Source organism: Cricetulus griseus, chromosome 3, assembly GCF_003668045.3.
Source record: "Cricetulus griseus strain 17A/GY chromosome 3, alternate assembly CriGri-PICRH-1.0, whole genome shotgun sequence".
Classification (NCBI taxonomy): domain Eukaryota; kingdom Metazoa; phylum Chordata; class Mammalia; order Rodentia; family Cricetidae; genus Cricetulus; species Cricetulus griseus.
Genome location: NC_048596.1, coordinates 86,167,338 through 86,187,391, shown reverse-complemented (window position 1 = coordinate 86,187,391; position 20,054 = coordinate 86,167,338). Strand labels below are relative to the sequence as shown.

The 20,054-nt window shown below is 35.1% G+C and overlaps 1 protein-coding gene and 1 pseudogene across 1 annotated transcript in view; one reads left to right on the top strand and one right to left on the bottom strand.

Annotated features, from left to right (window-relative positions):
- Positions 1–20,054, top strand: part of Pde3b (phosphodiesterase 3B) — a 136,793-nt gene that overhangs the window by 89,075 nt on the left and 27,664 nt on the right. Inside the window, exons 3-7 of the mRNA XM_027410134.2 lie at positions 1,673–1,921; positions 4,722–4,861; positions 12,199–12,305; positions 16,928–17,138; positions 17,712–17,785. Coding sequence (XP_027265935.1) covers positions 1,673–1,921; positions 4,722–4,861; positions 12,199–12,305; positions 16,928–17,138; positions 17,712–17,785 — 781 coding nt within the window. The remainder of the gene's footprint in view (positions 1–1,672; positions 1,922–4,721; positions 4,862–12,198; positions 12,306–16,927; positions 17,139–17,711; positions 17,786–20,054) is intronic.
- On the bottom strand, positions 8,165–8,784 carry LOC100773334 (annotated as a pseudogene).

The following is a 20,054-nucleotide window of genomic DNA, read 5'->3' as shown; positions in this document are numbered from 1 at the left end:
GGCCAGAGTTGGTCTGATGCCATCTAGTCTCTCTTATTGAAAGTAATTTGAGAGCCATACTGGTTTCCTCAGAGAACTGGTTTAAATGCTATGTGCTATATAGTAGAACTAAATAAAATGTGAACTCATGTTAATTTCAATAACACTATTAAGCATCTCTGAAATTATAGTATAGGAATTACCAGAGATTAATGTTTTATTATTTAAGGGCCAAGTGCAGCCAGCGCCATTGCCCTGTTACAGGTTCTCCTGGCTTCCTTCTCCCCATGTCTTTCTCTTTCTCTATCTGTCTCTCCTTCAATAACATTTAAGATGCACAAACAATTGTTACCTTTCTGTATAAACTCAAGAATTTTACTGAATATAACACAATGAGAAATGGAATCGTGTTCAATGTTAAAAAGTTATCAAATTATTTGAATATTCAACTCAATTCTATGTTGAGTCATGTTGCTGCCTTGCTCACCACTTCTCTGTCTCACCTAGAATTAAAGAGCAAGACCTTGTCATAGACTTAAATGAATTCACACACCTCAGTGAATTCCTTTTTGAGTTTTGGCTCTCTGACTCATTGACTACCTGCTTTATTATTAATTTTTCTTCCAATTGCCCTGGTGTCCATGTTCTTGCTCAGACAGGCCAGGCTGACTTCTGCTGCTACTCTTTGTGTTTACTAGACTCTCTGCACCAAATACTTCTTTTGTGTACTTCTGTCAGGTACTGAAATAAGTGAACAATGACAATGACTATCCTCTAAAATGTATTAGCTCCAATCACCCTTTGTTCACTTTTCTCTGTCTTTGCATTTTTTCCTTTTTATGATACTCAAAGTCTACATGACCTTTTACTGACAAATAACTTGGGTTCTAATGTTCTCAACAATTATAAATAGAATTCTACCAAAGTTTTGGGTTCTAGCCCCAACTATACCATTCATAATTTTGTCTTAATTGTTCAGCTCAAACTTGCCACTTGTTCTTTTGAATCCTCATACCATTTTTCTCCTTCCACATTTTTCATAATAATGCTGATACTCTTTTAAGTATGTGCATTATCTTTATATGTTCTACGTGTATTAATTAGATTTATTTTCAAATCAGCCTAGATGTTATCTTCTTTTTTACATTAAAAAAGCTAAAACATTCAGACATTAACTTGCTTGTTCAAGGTCACAGGTTTCAAGTCTAGAAACCGGGAACCTTTGCAGCACAGGTCATGATGGTCTGCTTCTTAAGTAAGGTTATGAAAGAATGGCTTTCCATGCTCCTAAGTTTTGGCATGAAGGAAAGGAAGTCGTCAATAAATTATTGAATTAACAGGATTGTAGACTTCAAAATAAGCACATACTTAGTTTTATGCTAGTTATAAAATAATGAATGATATTTATCATAAAATAGGCTAAAGAAAATAAAACTAGATTACAAATAAAATACCAAAAAAGGAAAGGCTAAAGCTTAAAGAATCTGTTATATACACAAACACACACACACACCCCAAATTAGAATTCTGTTATTATATTATTCATGCCAGGTCCATTCTATATGATTAAAATTTTGTAATTAACAGGATTATATTATTTAAGTATTGTTAGATATAACTTAGTTTAAATCAGACATTTTTAATGTTATACTTTCTGCATATCAAATATATAATTTCCCTTTTTGTTTTCTAGAATTCTGGAAGTGGAAATGGAGTTGATCTTTCAGTGCTAAATGAAGCTCGAAATATGGTGTCAGATCTTCTGATTGACCCAAGCCTTTCCCCACAAGTCATTTCTTCTCTACGGAGTATCAGTAGCTTGATGGGTGCTTTCTCAGGTTCCTGTAGGTCAAAGATTAATCCTCTCACACCATTTCCTGGATTTTATCCCTGCTCTGAAGTAGAAGATCCAGTAGAGAAAGGAGATCGAAAACTTCACAAGGTTAAAATACAGTAATCATCCAGCTTATTTATCTCATTTAATGATTTTTCATTAAAAACATTCCTCTAAATGTTTTATAATATACTTTCTTATCCAAGTATCTGTTTCTTTTATATTATATCATGCTGCTGTGGCTTTACAGAGAGTTATAAACAAAAATAATTCTATACTTATTTTTCATTAATTTCTTCACAGTGCTTGGGATTAAACCGAGGGCCTTACATATGCTGGCCAAATGTTATGCTTCTAGCAGTTTTTATATTAAATAATGCTGCTGTACTTAGCAGTTATAATTTTTATGCTAAGAACTATTTGGTATCATTGTAGTAAGAAGTAGAAAGCACCAATGAACTTAGTTCCAGGCCTTTGTAACTAGTAGATCATGCCATTAGTAGCTCATGCCATTAATCTCTTTTCTTTTAGAGTCCAGGAGTTACACTTGTTGAGCCAAGAACAAATGACCATTATAACAATATATTATTATTAATGAATTTTCATATTTAAAACCTGGTCTCCCTTTACTTACTGACAGTTTTTATAGCTCAGTGAGCACTGTTTTTTTTTCATAATTAGATATGGAATTAATTTTTTGTTGGTACTTCATAAATAAGATTTACTTTAGATACTAATACATACAGGATATACTAACTTGGTTTATATTATTTACACTTGTTTGTAGAGCTGTTATCTGTCACTGTATTGTGATATCTTTATTAATAGCTAAAATAGTAAAGCTGTAAAACCAGAAATAGTTTAAGGATTATAGTAGTTCAACTGCTTCTATAGCTAAGAACTCACCAAGGAAAAAATAAAATTCAAGTATGTTAATTTTGTCAAATTGCACTAGTTATATAGAACCTAGAAAAGGAAAATACAGGATTTTTAAAGACTTTGGATCAGTTAATTTCATTTTCTCAGGTCTTAGCATTAGGGTTTATAAACATTGAAAAATTAAGCAAGGACAGTTAGTGACTTGAAAACTATTGATCATCCGGGTCATAGATAGTTGATGTTTTTACTTTTAAAAAGTTTACCAGATAGTGTCCATATCCATTAGAGCTCACTTAACAATGGCATTGACTCATGTGTCTTTTTTGACATACTACATAATCAGAAGCACCCAAAAGTGATGAGTCAGTAATTTATGAAATGATTCTAAGATATTCTTGAGTTTTCATCAATATATTTTTCTTTTTCATTTCCCACTGACATTTATTGATCTAAGATAGTGATTTTTTTAAACAATTTATTTTTATTTTATGTACATTGGTGTTTTACCTACATATATGTCTCTGTGAGGGTATTGGATCCCCTGGGTGCTGGGAATTGAACCTAGGTCCTCTGAAAGAGCAGTCAGTGCTCTTAACTACTGAGCTATCTCTCCAGCCCTAAGATAGAAATTTTTAAAGACAGTAATTCTTTGAAGTTGTAACCATGGTTCCCTCCTGTAACTGCAGCACTTGGGAGGTATCATACAGGAGAGTAATCTACATAACAAGACTTTGCCTGAAAAGTCTAAGAAGAAAAACAGAAAATATTCTAATCAGAAAGTATCCACTGAAATCATTATTATGGTGGTGTATTTAGTGTACAGAAAAGTTTTCTTGTACATTTTAAAAAACACTTTAAACATGTTATTAATTAAGCAGAATGTCTAAATAGTTCATTTCCTAAGAATTGTAGTTAATTACAGTAATTTCGGGTGCTGGAATCTAATGATGTAAGTCATACAAGAACCAGGAAATAACAACCTTCTCTTTGTGTTTTTTAAACTCATTAGAATTTTACATCTAATTTGTCTCTGATTTTGGAAAAGCAAATAAACACTAAGTCTTAATTTACTTCAGAAAAGAGACACAGAATTGGTTTAAAAAAAAAGTAACCAAAAGGTAATAGGGACAGGTAATTAAATATAGAATATTTTATACATATGTTAAGAACTAAGAATCCAGGCAGTGGTGGTACATGCCTTTAATCCCAGCAGAGGCAGGTGGATCTCTGTGAGTTCAAGGCCAGCATGGTCTACAAAGCTTTATAGAGAAACCTTGTCTAGAAAAACCAAAAAAAAAAAAAAAAAAAACTAGGAAAAACTAAGATTATATGAACCTAAGTCACAGTAAGCAAGGGTTACATGTAGAATGCTGTCACTGTGCACCTAACTTGCCATGGACCTTTACAAAAATCAGCATCCTTGTGAAAACTTACATATAGTATTGAGATTTCTGATATTGTTGAAGTGTCTGTTAGTGAGGTAAATTCACAAAACCATTATATCAGGGGTGTCTCAGGGAAACAGTTATTTTCAATTGTCTAAGAAAAGTATTATTCCCTTCAATTGAGCATTTAGATCAATTGAGAATTTACTAAAAAAATTACAGTAAAATAGTTTTTAAGATATTCTGTACTTAATTTAATCATTAATTTAAAAAGTAACCAAGAACTCTGGAGCTTTTCCACATTAGCTGTCATGTACTTTGGATACCTTTTGCTGAAAATATAAAAAAATGATGGTAATTCTGGGCCCCAAATTTGACCTTTGAAGTTGATTTTAGTATCAATCTTCCATACTCATTTTAAAGCTCCTTTCTTTTTCTTGAAACTATGAGTAAAATGTAAAAATTAAACTGTGTAGTTTCAGTCACTCAGGAGCTTTTTTATTAAGAAAAAAACAAATAGGGCAACAATATTGAAAGTGGAAGTGAAATGTTTTATCTGTATATATTATATTGAGATTTTCATTTGTCCTTATATATGATATATTAAAGGATGATAATTCAGCCATTTTGAAATTACTTGACAGGGACTGAGTACTAGAAACAGTTTCCCTACTACACAGCTGAGGAGGAGCTCAGGAGCATCAGCATTGCTGGCTAAAGAGTACCACCCGAGGTGGGAACGCAGCAGTGGCAAAAGGCCTCACCAGGAACTAGGCCTTTCAAGGTAAGTTCTGAGAGCCCTTTAAACCACAGCATCTGTTTTGTTTTGACAAAGTTTGAAATAGTTTTAAAATCAAGTAATAATTGTTGCAGTATTTTTGGCTAACATAGGTAGAAATTCTTAAAGGTGGTAACACCTGATACGGTCCTAAAGTAGAAACTGTATTGGGACCTCGAGCTAGTGTTTTAGTCCTTGTCTCTATCAAAGAAAAAATGGGAAGATGAGATTAAAGTAAGGTTTCAAAGTTAATTATAAGGCAGAGAAATACTACTTAAAGGGATGGATTCAGGCTTCTAAAGAGAGCAGCACTGTGGGATTTGGTCAGCTTGATAGGCAGGCTTTCCTGGGGGGAAGTATTGTTTAAGGTATTGTTCCAAAGAGAAAAAAATCAGGGAATTCCGGGAATGATTAGAATTTACTTTGGAATAAGGTTACTCCCTTTTCTGTCTTAATATGGGTTGTTTATGTGGGGCATGACATCAGATGCATGGTGAGAACAGACAGTTTTGCGTTTTTATTAAGTCTGCATAGCCCACCTTAGCAGTAATGTTTATAATAAAAAACTGATTCTTAAAAAGAAGGTAGCATTCTCTCAAAACTTAGGTCAGAAAACATGTCCATGCTGAGACAGTGGTTTTCAATCTTCCCAATGCTACAATCTTTAATATGGTTCCTCATGTTGTGGTAACCTCCAACCGTAAAATTATTTTTGTTGCTACTTCATTATGTTAATTTGCTACTGTTTTGAATTGTAACATAAACATTTGTTTTTTCTGATGGTCTTAGACCACTCCTGTGAGAAGGTCATTGTATTCTTCTATTGCACAAATGTTGCAACCCACAGGTTGAAAAAATACTTGCTTCGGGATATCAGTTTAGCATGTTGTGTTACTGGACCCTTCAGCCTCATCTTCAGAGGCTCAAACCAAGAGCTCTGCTATATGCCTGGCAAGGTTTCTACTACTATGCTGGGGTGGCATTCAAATTAATGGAGGCAGTCACAAATCCATTGTGTAGGGGGCCACAGTTGGTGATTCCACAGTTACTGACTCGGAAAAAAAGAATATTCCTCAGACGTATTGCAGTTGCTAGTGTAAGGTAGCAAGAATGTGCCAAACCTGTTCTTATTTAAGCTGAAACTTTGACATATTGTATACTGTCTCAAGAACTGGCTTGAAATTAAACACTGATAAATCAGAAATCACAATTGAGTGAGGCTGGGGAAATACAGGAACTAATATTTTATGAATAGTAATAAATACCATTTACCTGAAAACAATCTCTTGTGGATCTCTTGTGTGAGTAGAAACTTGTTTTTAGTCATTTACCTGGGTTAGTAGAATTGTAATGAATAGGAATTCCATATTAAGCTACTATCTTACTAGTAAGCAGGTGTCAGGCTAAACTTTGTTTAGTTTGAACTGTGTACAGTTACACGTTTGAAACAGTAGATGGCAGGATTAGAACATAGCTGTTCATATGTTAAAAATCTATATTAAGATTTATATGGGAAATACACTCAGATAATTATAACTTCCACATTATTTTGTGACTTATTAATTTGAATTTTATATTATTTAATCAAACTAATTTCTCAAAACTTTAGTGTATAGTATATTGAATGTATAGTATTAATAACAGTATATTGAAATATGAATAATTTATAATACAGAAGAATGAGAAACAGTAAGAATTTTGTCTTAAGCATGATGGTTTTTATTTTATTTTATTTTTAATGTAATTATGATGTGGGGAAATGGCAAATAGGAAATGGGAAGTGAATCAAAGATTAGATTTCTTTGCCATAGGAAGGAATCATAATCTTGGAACTATTATTGGGTTTAAAAAGGAAGAAAATGGGGGATGGAGGCTGCTCTTCCAGAGATCTTGAGTTCAATTCCCAGCAACAGCTTTGTGGTTCACAACCATCTATAATAGGATCTGAAGCCCTCTTCTAGCATACAGCTATACATGCATAGCACTCATACATAAAATATAAATAAAAATTTTTTAAAAATGTTTTTTTAAAAACAAAAATGATGCGGTTTTGTTTTATTTTTCACATTTGCATTACAGAAATGTATTTTCAGTTAAAATGTTTGCCATATTAAATTCAAGTCATTTTTAAAATAGAAATATAGTTGAGAGAAATCTTAGTTAAGTGTTCATGATGTAGGTAGATTCTCTGGATTCAGTAAACTTATTCAAACAAAGATTTAGAAATTTGTTCAAAAAAGTAGTTGGTGTTAAATGTGTCTTCTTTAAAGAGACACATACCTTAAAGGCTAAATAGAATTTTTCTTGTATGCAGAAGCTGGAGTTTCTCAGCAATAAATTTCCAAATGTACTTTACACATAGTTGGGATAAAATAGTGTGTTGGCTCATTTTATATAAACTCAACACAAGCCAGGGTCATCTGGGAAGAGGTGCCTCAGTTGAGAAAATACCTCCATTAGGCATTTTTAGCAGACTGATGGGGGCATTTTGATTAGTGATCATTGTGGGAGAGCCCAGCTCACTGTGGATGGTGCAACCCTGGGCTTGTTGGTGGTTCTAGGTTCTATAACAAAGTAGGCTGAGCCAATCATGAGGAGCAAGCCATTAATCAGCACTCCTTATGGCCTCTGCCTTCAGGCTCATGCCTTGAGTTCCTGCCCTGACTTCCATCAGTAATGGAATGTGACCTGACAGTTATAAGTTGAAATAAACTCTTTCTTCCCCAAGTCAATTTGGCTGTGGTGTTTAATCACAGCAACGAAATTGTTAACTAAGACAGTCAGGAATATGTAACATATCAGCAACTATCACTCTTTTCAAGTCTCTAGACACGTGCTATACAAAATAAATTTATGCAAAAACAAATATTTTATATCTGTACTGTTTAAATTGACAACCTTAGATACCTGTGAATATGGAACATTTGGACTATGTCTATCTAGTATGACTAAATAACTGAGTTTTAGTTAGATATTAGAGAATTTAATTCAAAGTCATATGACCATCATCTATACATACACTATGTGACATCAATTAATACCAGTGATACTTTTACCCAGGATCTTTAGGTTTTTTTTTTTTCTTCTTGGAGTTCAGATTTAATAGACACTAAAAAAAAGAACAGTTTGATTTCTGTGACAGGTATATCAGACAGTCTACCGACAGCACAGCTCAGTCCATTCCCAATAGTGGAAGAAAGGCTAACCATCCCAGCACTGTAGGAAAGGCATGTCGTGGATCACACATTTTATTTTGTGTTTGAGCACAAATAGAGTATAAGAGATTTTCTTCTGGTGTAGCCTGGCAGAAAATGGCCCCAGTGCTCACTTTTGCTTAGAGAAATATTCTTTGCTCTTTTGGACATCAGGATTGATGGTATCACTGCCAGGTTTCCAGCCAGCTCGGCACACTTCACCATGTTTGTCAGTGAACTGGATGGCCTGAACTAGTCTCAGAATCTCATCCACAGATCAGCCAACAGGAAGATCATTTATAGTGATCTGTTGAAGGATACCTTTATCATTGATAATAAAGAGGCCCCTGAAAGAGATACCTTTATCAGCCTTTAAGACTCCATAATCCTGAGCAATGGTGCGCTTGGGATCTGATAACCAAGGGAATGTTCATGGGTCCCAATCCTCCTTGTTTGTTGGGTGTATTAATCCATGCCAGATGACAGAAGTGAGCTCCAATCACTTGGCAGTTGAGTTTCTTAAATTCTTCTGCCCTATCACTGAAAGCAATGATCTCAGTGGGGCACACAAAAGTAAAATCAAGAGGGTAAAAGAAGAATACGACATATTTCCCTCTGTATTCACTTAGGCTGATGTCTTTGAATTGTCCATCTGGTATAACAGCTGTGGCTTTGAAGTTGGGGGCATGATGCCCAATTTTTGCATTTCCTGAAGACATCTTGCTATCAGTAGGGCCGAGTCACAGGTCCCCGAGAGAAAAACAACTAAGGCGAGTGAGGAAGACGACCAATCTCTATGGTTTTAAAATAGCTCTGTATTCACTTTGATATTGTTATAGTCTCTTATCCTGGGTTTTTGGGTCTGATTTAAACTCAGCTTTGTATCTGATTATAGCTTTCCTGACTATGAATTAACTTGATTGTAATTGTAAACCTCTCTGGATATAACTGAAGCCAGAGTTTTCAACCCTCAGTTGTTGTTTTATAAAAATGTTATCATTGTTTGGACTTTGTTTTTTGGCATAATTGTATCTTCCCCTGGCTTAGTGATTGTTTACAAAATTAATTTACCTAGAAAACTTGTTATCTTTGTACTCCATTCCACAGATAGGAGTTATCTCTGTAACATTGCCCTCTATTTCATCTTCTCCTTTATCACTATTTCATAGTTTTGCTACAGCTTTCTTGGACTATTGAATTAGCCTCTTATAAACAATTTTTGTGTCCTTCACCAATTGTTCCATCTTCCTTAAGCAAAATTTTGATTGTATGGTTTTTTTCATCATTAAGTCTTGAGATCCCTTACCTATAGAATGATCATTAAACTATTAGTCTGGAAGTTGACAATCTGTTTTTACCTTATGGCAGATCTGCAGCCTTACTTGGAAAAGATAGAAATCAATGGAACAGTCTTTTTTTATTTATTTATTTATTTTTTTTTGGTTTTTTGAGACTGGGTTTCTCTGTGTCGCTTTTGAGCCTATCCTAGCACTCTCTCTGGAGATCAGGCTGGCCTCAGACTCACATAGATCCGCCTGCTCTGCCTCCCTGGAATTTAAGGTGTGCACCACCAACACCCCAGCCGGAACAGTCTAAGAACTAGAGTAACAGGAGGCACTGAGTTAACTCTTGCGCTGAAGAAAAGAACAGAAACAACAAAAATGTTTCTGATTAAAAAAAGAGTATTAAAAATAATATAAGCTCCTTATGTGAAAACAATAACATACAACTTGCTTTGGACTTCCTGAAGCTTTCTAATAAGCTATCACCTGAGAAAAAATGGCTTTGTTCATTAAGGAGAAGTAATCGGTTCAGCTTGTGAATTTCCTTAACACCTTTTTTTCTCCCTATTTTATGAAACATTTCATTTTTTAGCCATTCTCACCCATTATTACTGAAGTTTTCAATTCCTGCGAAGGGTTTGTGATTACACTAACAGATATTTGAAGACAGATGACTATTTAACAGCTGTCCTATATGGGTATGTCATCCATGTTGGATTATAGTGTTGATTCTGTGAAGAAAAAGTACTCAACATTTCAGAGTAGACAAGATCTGTTATTTGCTGTAAAGTAAAAACCTAGAGAGTCTATTATTTATTTGTCCTCCAAAATACTTTGAACACTTCTATCAGGATTGTGCTATATCTGCAATGAATGTGGATATCAGAAAGACACAGACTGAAAATGAACTCACAAATCAAGGGAGAAACTCTCGGGACTGGGTAATGGCTCAGTGAATAAACTGCTTGCTATTCAAGTGTAAGGGCCTGAATTTGGATTTCTAGCACCTATATAAATGCTAGATTGGCTGCCTTCGTATAATTTCAGCACTCAGAAGGCAGAGACAAGGTATCTCTAGATCAACCTGTTTAGCTAGATTGGCCCTATCAGTAAGCTCAGGGCTCAATTGTAAGACTGAGTAAGGTTGAGAGCAATCAATGACGATTCCCTATGTCAACCTCAAGTCTCCTCATGCATACTTATACACATGCATGTGTACCTGCCTATGAACACATACATGTGTCTACACACATATGAATGTTCATACACAAATGCCCTCTACTACATAAACATTCAAAGAATCTTTAAGCATTAAAATTATGAACAATATGGGACCATTTGTGATAGAAATATGAATAAATACCTCTGGGGTCAAAACTAGCTTTTTGTTAAGTAAAGGGAGTTTGAACAGGAAGGATGGAAGGAGCTAGGGAAGAACTTGCTGAGAACTGAGCCTACATCAATAAAAATTGAAAGAGTAGACTGACAATGTAGTCCTTAGGCCTGTTCAATTGCTGTTAAGAATTTGTTATACTTGTAACTATGAAGAATAATGGCTGCTAAATAAATTTTCATACAGAAGTAGCATTCATTATGTAAGACCCCTGGAAGCTCAGGCCTCCAGGATCTCAGCCCAGGACCAAGGTCACCCCAATCACCAGGCAGAGTCGAAAGCTTGATGCAAACTGCATGAGACTTTATTATAGTTGTTTAACGAGCTAACCCCACCTTAGCTCAGGTCTTTCATCCATCCACCATGGTGGATGACTAGGAAAGACAGCTCAAAGTGTCTGCATAGAGATCTTATAGGGCAGCATAAGGGGAATGTCTAGGGATACGCACAGGCTCAGGATTGGTGTGCTTCCAGGCTTGGAGGGTTTGCCCTGTGTTGATTAGTCATCTGGTTGTTATGGCCCATAGGCCCTCCCAGGGTAGTTGCTATGCTCTGCGAGTCATTGCTGTGCACTTGTCCATAAAGCACACCCAGAGCCATAAAGCATAGCACCACCAGCTAACTTCTGATTGGTTCCTTACTATGAGGCAGGCATCTGACCTCCTAGTGACTAAGGCAAGGTCAGACAAGCACATGTTTGGCTGTTACGGCTGCCGAAATGGGGAGCTAGTCCCTTCATTATGTCATTTGCGGTCACATCTGGAGTCAACCAATAAAAGAAGGTAGACCAGTAAATATATAAATATTATGAATATATAAAGAAGGGAAGATATAGCATTATGTGTTTCATATACTTTGTATCTTAATGTGCTGTGATTAAATATGGATAGTGTATTATCCCTATTAATTTCTTGGTGAAAACCCTTGAATCTATAATAAATATTTCAGCTCTATAAAATGACTAGGTTAATGATAGTGTCTTAGAGAAAGGGGAACAGAAAATAAGGAAAACCTTTACTTTAGGTCAGTGATTCTCAGTGAGGGCCCTGGATCAGCAAACCTACATCATCTAAAACCTTGTTAGGAAACCATATTACCTGGACTTACCTGACCTATCTGACTTATAATTGGAGGCCTTCCAGGTACTACACCTTCTAGGCCTAATCTGTTCCATGATGTTTTCTGGACAGCATTTTGTGGAAACTTACCCATACCAGTTTATAGCGATTGTGGGTGCTTCTTTTCTGCTGTGTCAGGATTGAGAAGTTGCATCAGAGACATGGATTGAAAAGTCAGAAACATTTGTTATTTTGCTCACTTAATTGAAAAGCTTTGCTGGATCTTCTCTAGGGCTTAGGCAGACAGAAGTCTTCTTAAGTCTGAATGTAGAAATACAGATTGGCTAATTGTTTTGCCAAGAGAAAAAAGGAACTTTTTAATGGACTAAAAAGTCTCACTTTTTCCTTTTATTAGTAATGGATGCCACCTAAACGGGCCTTTTGGCTCAAATCTCCTGACAGTTCCAAAGCAGAGATCATCATCTGTGTCGCTGACTCATCATGTGGGTCTGAGAAGAGCTGGTAAGAAATAATCTTGTTTTCAAAAATATGTTTTTAAGAGGCAAGGCATTAACTGTTGTACAGACTGGCTTTGAACCCTTTGTGTCAAAGTCTTTTTCTGCCTCAGCCTTTCAAGTATTTGGGACTATAGGTATACATCTGTTGTCTGGCTTACAAATGACTCTTTATGAATTAAACATGGGAGTCCTCAAAGCATATGACAATGTAAATTCTTATCATTTCACACGTTTTACTTTGAGTATCATATAGTGTGTTGACATGGTTAAGCTATTTGTGTTGGCTACTGTTTGTCCATTTTTAGTTCACTCAGTAAACACATTAGACATCTATATACTATATAATTTGATAGACACTAGCCTTCAGATATAAAATAAGGAGCTATTTTACTGACTTGAATTAGTTTCAGATATAGAAAAGGGAATTTTTATTTTTTAGGAAGAGTGTATTGATTTTGTAAAATGGTAATTGTGGTAAAAATATTTAGTATTACAGTAGATAAATCCCTGCTTATATTAGATAATTGTAATTAGACCAATTTTGAATTAGAAACAAGCTTCTTTTACATGTCAATCCCAGTTCCCTGCCCTCCTCCCCTGCCCCCCACTCACTCCCCCATCCCATCCCTTTCTGCTGCTACCCAGGGAGGGTGGTGGACTTCCATGGGGGATCTTCAAAGTCTGTCATATCATTTGGAGCAGGGCCCAGGCCCTCCCCCATGTGTCTAGGCTTAGAGAGCATCCCTCTATGTGGAGAGGGCTCCCAAAGTACATTCGTGTACTAGGAATAAATACTTATCCACTACCAGAGGCCCCATAGATTGCCCAGACCTCCAAACTAACATCCTCATTCAGGGGGTCTGGAACAATCCTATGCTGCTTTTCGAGCTATTATTCTGGGGTCTATGAGCAACACCTTGTTCAGGTCAGCTGTTTCTGTGGGTTTCTCTAGCCTGGTCTTGACCCCTTTGCTTATCACTCCTCACTCTCTGCAGCTGGATTCCAGAGTTCAGCTCAGTGCTTAGCTGTGGGTGTCTGCTTCAAAGTGCTTCTATCAGCTACTGGATGAAGGCTCAAGGATTAACACAGTGGTTCTCAACCTTCCTAACGCTGTGACCCTTTAGTTACAGTTTCCCAAATTGTGGTAAAACCCCTCCTCCACTATAAAATTATTTTGTTGCTACTTCACAACTGTAATTTTGCTACTGTTATGAATTGTAATGTAAATATCTGATATGTAGGAGTCTGATGTGCTACCTCCTGGGCTGGGGATGGGAGGTGGTCACAACTTACAAGTTGAGAACCACAGTTCTAACAGGATATCCCTTAAACTAAATATTATAGGGATGGGGAAATATCTCAGTTAGTAAGGAACTTAGTTCAGTTCTTAGATGGTAGTACACTGGAGAGGCAGTGGCAGGCAGGAGGATCCCTGGGGCTCACTGACTGTCCAGCAGAGTCTATGTGTCTAGCCCCAAGTCACTGATAGAGCCTGTTCAAAGGATAAAACAAAACAAAACAAAAATAGATGGCCAGCTCCTGAGGAACAATACAACAGGTTGTTTTTTGGCCTCCACATGCACATACATACATAAACACACACTTATAACATATGCACACATATATAAACACACATACATACAGATACTTACATACATAAACAACACATAAATAAGTAACCAAAAAAAAAATCCCTGTTTAGATAAGTTTTCACTTCTTGGGTGAAAGATATTTTAAAAATACAACATAGTGGGGTATGGAGTGTTAGCTTAGCAGTTACGAATACTGGCTGTTCTTGCAGGAGATCTGGGTTAGATTCCTAGCACCCACATGACAACTCAGTACCATCTGTAGCTTCTGTTCCAGGGCATCTAATACCCTTTGCTGGTTTCCATAAGCATGAGGTACACAAATAGTACATAGACAACCATGCAACTAAAAATCCATACACATAAAATGAAAACATTCAAAAATACTATGTAGTAATATCAAAGACTTATTCTTATGTAACAAAATTATTTAATGCATTTTAAGATATAAATGTGAAGAGACAATAAAATATTACCAATAATCAAGAGAAATAGTCACTAGAAACAGAACATTTTCATACGATATTGGGCTTAACAGTATTAAAAATAACAATGACATTTCAAAATAATGCCAGAAATTACCTACCTACTTCATCCAGAGAATAGGAATGCACAAGAAAGAGTCAGTAGAACATCTAGAGCTGAAGAAAACACTTTCTTAATTTAAAAGTTCTTGAGGACTTGCAACAGAAAACAAAAGCACTGACCATGACAACAGAGAAATAGGAAATGTTGAAACTTAATTACAGAGAGAAGAAAAATAGACAAATAATAGAACCAAATATGCAAAATGGGAATACCATCAAAATTTCAAATATATGTTTAAATAAAATTACAAAGGAAGCCGGGAGTTGGTGGCGCATGCCTTTAATCTCAGCACTTGGGAGGCAGAAACAGGCGGATCTCTGTGAGTTCGAGGCCAGCCTGGTCTACAGAGCTAGTTCCAGGACAGGCTCCAAAACAATACAGAGAAACCCTGTTTCGAAAAACAAAAACTAAAACCAAAAAAAAAAAAAAAAAAATTACAAAGGAAAGGACAGTATAATTTTTTTAGTTAATAAAACTAACTCACAAAGCTCAGTGAGCTCTCAGTGGCTAAATGTGGAGAAATACCTGAGATAAAACAGTTTCTTGAATTGCAAAGATAAAGAAAAAAATCCCCCAGAGGATACAGGAAAAGATTATTTTTAAGGGAAAACACTAACACAGTGATTTCAGCAGCAACTCTGGAAGCCAAAGACAACAGAACAGTGTCTGAAAATTTTTGAAGCAGTAAAGAAAAAAAATTCCAGTGTTGACCTCTTTATCTAATGCAGTAACCATAGAGAGTTAGTGGTATAGAAATTCCTTTTTTTTTAGCACCGTTTTTTAGCACACACATTGCATACATGATAGGTGCATATTAATGTGTTTGTGATAACTGTTTCACAGTGTATAGAATATCAGTACAGCTAGAGAAACTTGTTTTCTCTAGACGCTAGATGCATAAAAAACTTAGCATTGTTGGTAGAGACGTACGATTTAAAATATTTAATAATCCAAAGAATTTAGAAAAAAACAGAATGATGAAAAATGAATTGCAAAATAGGTTAAAGACCTAAACAGAAGGGCATTCCATAAAAAAGAAAAAGAAAAAATGGGGGGAAAAATAGAGTTTTGTGAAGAAGAAAAAAATGAGACCTCACAAGTACAGTCATTAAAACTTATTACAAAGTTGTGGTAATTAAAAGTATATTATTGACCTAAAAAAGATTCAGTTTTGGTTATTGTCAACAAAGATGCCAAGATGACTTAGTAATAGAATCAAGTGTTTTCATTTCATATGCTGCTTAAAGTGGATATGCATATGCAAAGGAATGGATCTAGAACCCTGCTTCTCAAAAACTCGTAAGTTGTGTTGTAGAACTTTTAAAACATATGATACTCATGTTGGGGAAGGTACAGAGAAAAGACACCTATAGTTACATATTAAGGATGAAAATTGACATAGCCAGTCTGGAAACCTCAAAATTTACAGCTAGAAGTATGTGTACAGGAGTCCCTCTTCTAGAGATAACCCAAAGGAAATCGGTCCTCTGTGGTCATATATGTGCTTCCATGTGCATTGCTGCATTATTCACAAGATCCAAGATAACAACCTAATATTAGTCAGTGAATACTTGAGCACTTAGAGATGTGTGGTATATATTCACCATATACCTGTTTTATGGGATCTTTAGTTCCTACCAAAGTATTACTTCTGTGTACCTCTCTTCAGGAAAACCTTCATCACTTTATTAGCTCAAGGAGTTCACCAAAGAGTCCGCCAGTAATTTGAGAGACATTCTACTTGGTCCTGAAGTATTTTTCTCTTCATATTTTTTGTTTGTTTTTGTTTTTGTTTTTTTTTTTTTTGTGTGTGTGTGTGTGTGTGTGGTGTGTGTGTGTGTGTGTGTGTGTGTGTTATTCTCTTTACTGTGTTCTAGGCTTGCTGAGTTGCAGAGATAGTAACTTTTTTCTTCGTTGTGAAATTCAACACATTTTTAGCATAAAGTATTCTCTCAAGTGTTTGTTGAATGAACTGGAAATTCATAGTTTTATTTTTTAAAAAGGCCTGTCACTGTGCTAGTATATAATTTCATCAACTTGCTTAATGTTGTTAAGAACTTTAGTTCTTCAATATTAAATGTTACGAATTAGGAAAAATTCCCAATACTTTGTCATGTGGACAATCAACTTTTGTTTCTTAAAATTGTGTACCTTTCACAAAATGTAAAGATTAAGACCAATTTGAACTTGAAAAATTTGTGCTGTGTAGTCTACACATTTAAAGGAATTCTCAATATTTACCCAGTATGTGTCGTTATACCAGAGGCGATAGCTACTAATAACAAATGCAATACCTATTGCTTAAATTCTTAGAGTGTCTCAAAGCCCAGCATAGATAGAAATTTATTATTTAATTGCAATTTCTTTCTTTTAGGAGGCAAATACTCTTTATAAAAATTCAAAACACATAGTGAATAAATATTTATGTGTTGTCTCTCTTAATTTTTAGGTGCTTTGCCCAGCCTTAGTCTTGTGAACTCTCCAAGCCATGTACCAGTGTCTGCTAGCTCTCTAGCTAATCGATCACCCATAGAATTTCCTGATACTACTGATTTTCTTACTAAGCCAAGTATTATTTTACATAGATCATTGGGCAGTGTATCCAATGCAGCAGATTTCTATCAGTACCTTAGAAACCCTGATAGCAATTTGTGTAGCAGGTAAGTACCCTAGCCTCCTTATTTCTGTTTCAATATATAGGTTCTCTTGAAAGGTATTGGTGGCTTTCTGATCCTGTATTATAAGTGCAGGGTGGATTAAGACTATATCCCCTATATTTAACCTAGTAGTTTTTATTATAATTGAATGTTTTTCTCAGTTTAGTGCTATTAGTTTCCAGATAAATAATCCACATCTAAGGTGAAATATAGTGGTATTCTATTCTTCATAATGTTTTAGTAAACACAATTATTTAATATACACCACATAGAAGTTACTTTGCAGTCCCTTCTTGATTTGGTGTTCTTATTTTGGCTCTAATAAAAATAGAAATGTTTTAGCTTAGACCCCAGTGTTGACTTTCAAAAACATGTCATTCCTTTAAGGACACCAAGGAGCTTCCTAGAATAAAATCATTCAGGTTTATGCAGAGATTAGTATATTACAATATGTTATAATTGGGATCTTATTTAAAAATTAGATTCTCTAGTTACGTTCATGTAAAAAACAAAACCTCATTTATTATATATATATATATATATATATATATATATATATCTCTTTTATTCTATAAGCTGTGGACATCAAATAATCAAATATGTTTCAACATGTGAATCGGATGGTACAGACCACCACAGTGGAAAATCAGGTGAGATTGCATCAATCATATTTATTTAAGTTCAAGGCTAGTTTTACAGTATTTTTAACTTCCATGTACCTACTTTTACATTTCTGGGTTTTTGTTTTCCATGGTGCTGGGGATGAAGAGAGAGTCACATGTTCTAAGTAAATACTCTACACTGATTACATCATAGCTCACACTTCTCCATCTTCACAGTGAAGAATACAGTAGTTTTGCTTATTCTCCAGGAATTACTAAGAATGACTGTGACAGATGGTGGGCATATTTTTAAAAGTAACAAATGTGTTACACAGGTGTATGTAGTCTTTGGTTATGGCTAGTATTGCTAAATAGTGAAATTAGTAATGTTGAAATTTGTATTATACAATTTAAGTGTGAAAGGGATTACATACTTTTCATGGCATTGAGAGAAGTGATTCGTGTCACTATGAAGCATTTTATACCATCAGATAAGAAATGCTGTTGATGAAATTTTAGCTATTCCATAACTTTAAAAAAATTATCATGGAAGGTATGAACTGTAAAAGGTTGTACCCCTGGCAAAAGGAGTCACAGAGAAATAGGCTCTCACCAATTCCTTCTGGACTGTAAATGATTCATTATTTATATATTTAATTTGCATTTTAAAATGTTATTTTAAAGGAAAAGAGGACTGTGACTAATCCTTTACACACACTCTTCCAGAAACAGAGAAACTAAAATCTCCCAGCTTAATCATTTGACTTATATTACTTGAACACCACATCCATACTGAATCATCACAAGAATAGGCAACAGAGTGATATCTCTTATGTACATAGACATAAAAATTCTTAACAAAATAGTAGCAGAGTGAATTTAGCAAAATTAACTAAAATGTAAAAAAGTCCCCCCATGGTCAACTGGCATTCCAAAGATGCAAGAATCATGGGACATCCAAAGGTTAATTAGTGATGTACACTCAAGTAATGAAATATGGGAGGGGGGAAATCACATGATGTTCTCAAGAGATAGGAAAACAGGGAAAGGGAAAAAGAAAAGCACTATACAAAAATTTACAATTTTTGTGGTTAAAACCAAACTTGTAATAGCTAGGTAGTTTCTCAACTTGATAAAAGGTATATTCACAGCTAACATCCTTAATGGAAAAGAGATAGTTAATATTAATTTTTTTTACATTTAATTTTTATGTTGCTGAGGCTTGAACTGAGAGCCCAATGAATACTTGGCAAGGGCTCTACCACTGAGCTACATTCCCAGCCCTTTTAAATTTGTGTGTGTGCTTGTATGTGTGCCTGCATGTAGGCCAAATGTAAGTATATATGTTTGAAGCACATGTGTGAAGGTCAGAAGGCAACTTGTGGTAATAGGGTCTTGAACTCAGGTCATCAGACCTAGCAGCAAGCACCTTTATCAACTGAGCCATCTTGCTGATCAGTTACCATTTTTCTTTTATATTTTTAAGTATTTATTTTATTATTTTAACTATGTGTATGTGTGTGAATATATACATGGAATGCAGGTGCCCACAGAGGCCAGAAGTATTTGTCAAATCTACCCTGAATTGGAGTTACAAGTTGTCATGAGCCTCCTGATTTGTGTGCTAGGAATTTGTGTGCTAAACTTGGATCCTCTACAAGAACAGTATGCTGATGAGTTGTGACACCAGCCCAAAATTGTTCTTATTGAAAAAACACTATTGCTTTCCAGAAACTCATTAACAGCTGAGAATGTTTGGTCTCTGCAGTTCTGTTCAGCAGTATACTAAAGGTTTACTGAGAGAAATGCGAAAGAAAAATAAATGAAGTCATCCATAAGCTAAAGGAATCTATTCATAGATCTTTTCAGTAGAAACTATAACACACACACACACACTTTGCCCCCTTCTAGAACCGCTAGAATCAGACAAGTTTAATTCAACACTGTTTCTCCATGTTAGAAATAAGCTATTAAAAACTGAAGCTAAGAGACGATTTCATTCAAAGTAGTATAAAAAAGAATAAGGTAGCTAGAATAAATCTAACAGAATAAGTAAAAAAAAATTCATACACTCAAAATTATAAAATATTGCTGAGGCAATACCTAAACACAGATATTTCATAGGATTTGAAAATTCAGTATTCTTAAAATGACAATTCTTTCAAATGGATAAAAACCAATTTAATATAGCCCTTATAAAATTTCAGCTGATTCTTATTTTAGGGGGTGAAAATTGAAAAGTAAGATCTTAAAGCTTATGTGGAAGTTCAAATAGCCTACAGAAAAAAATTGAATTTGAGATGGTTGGTGTGGACAC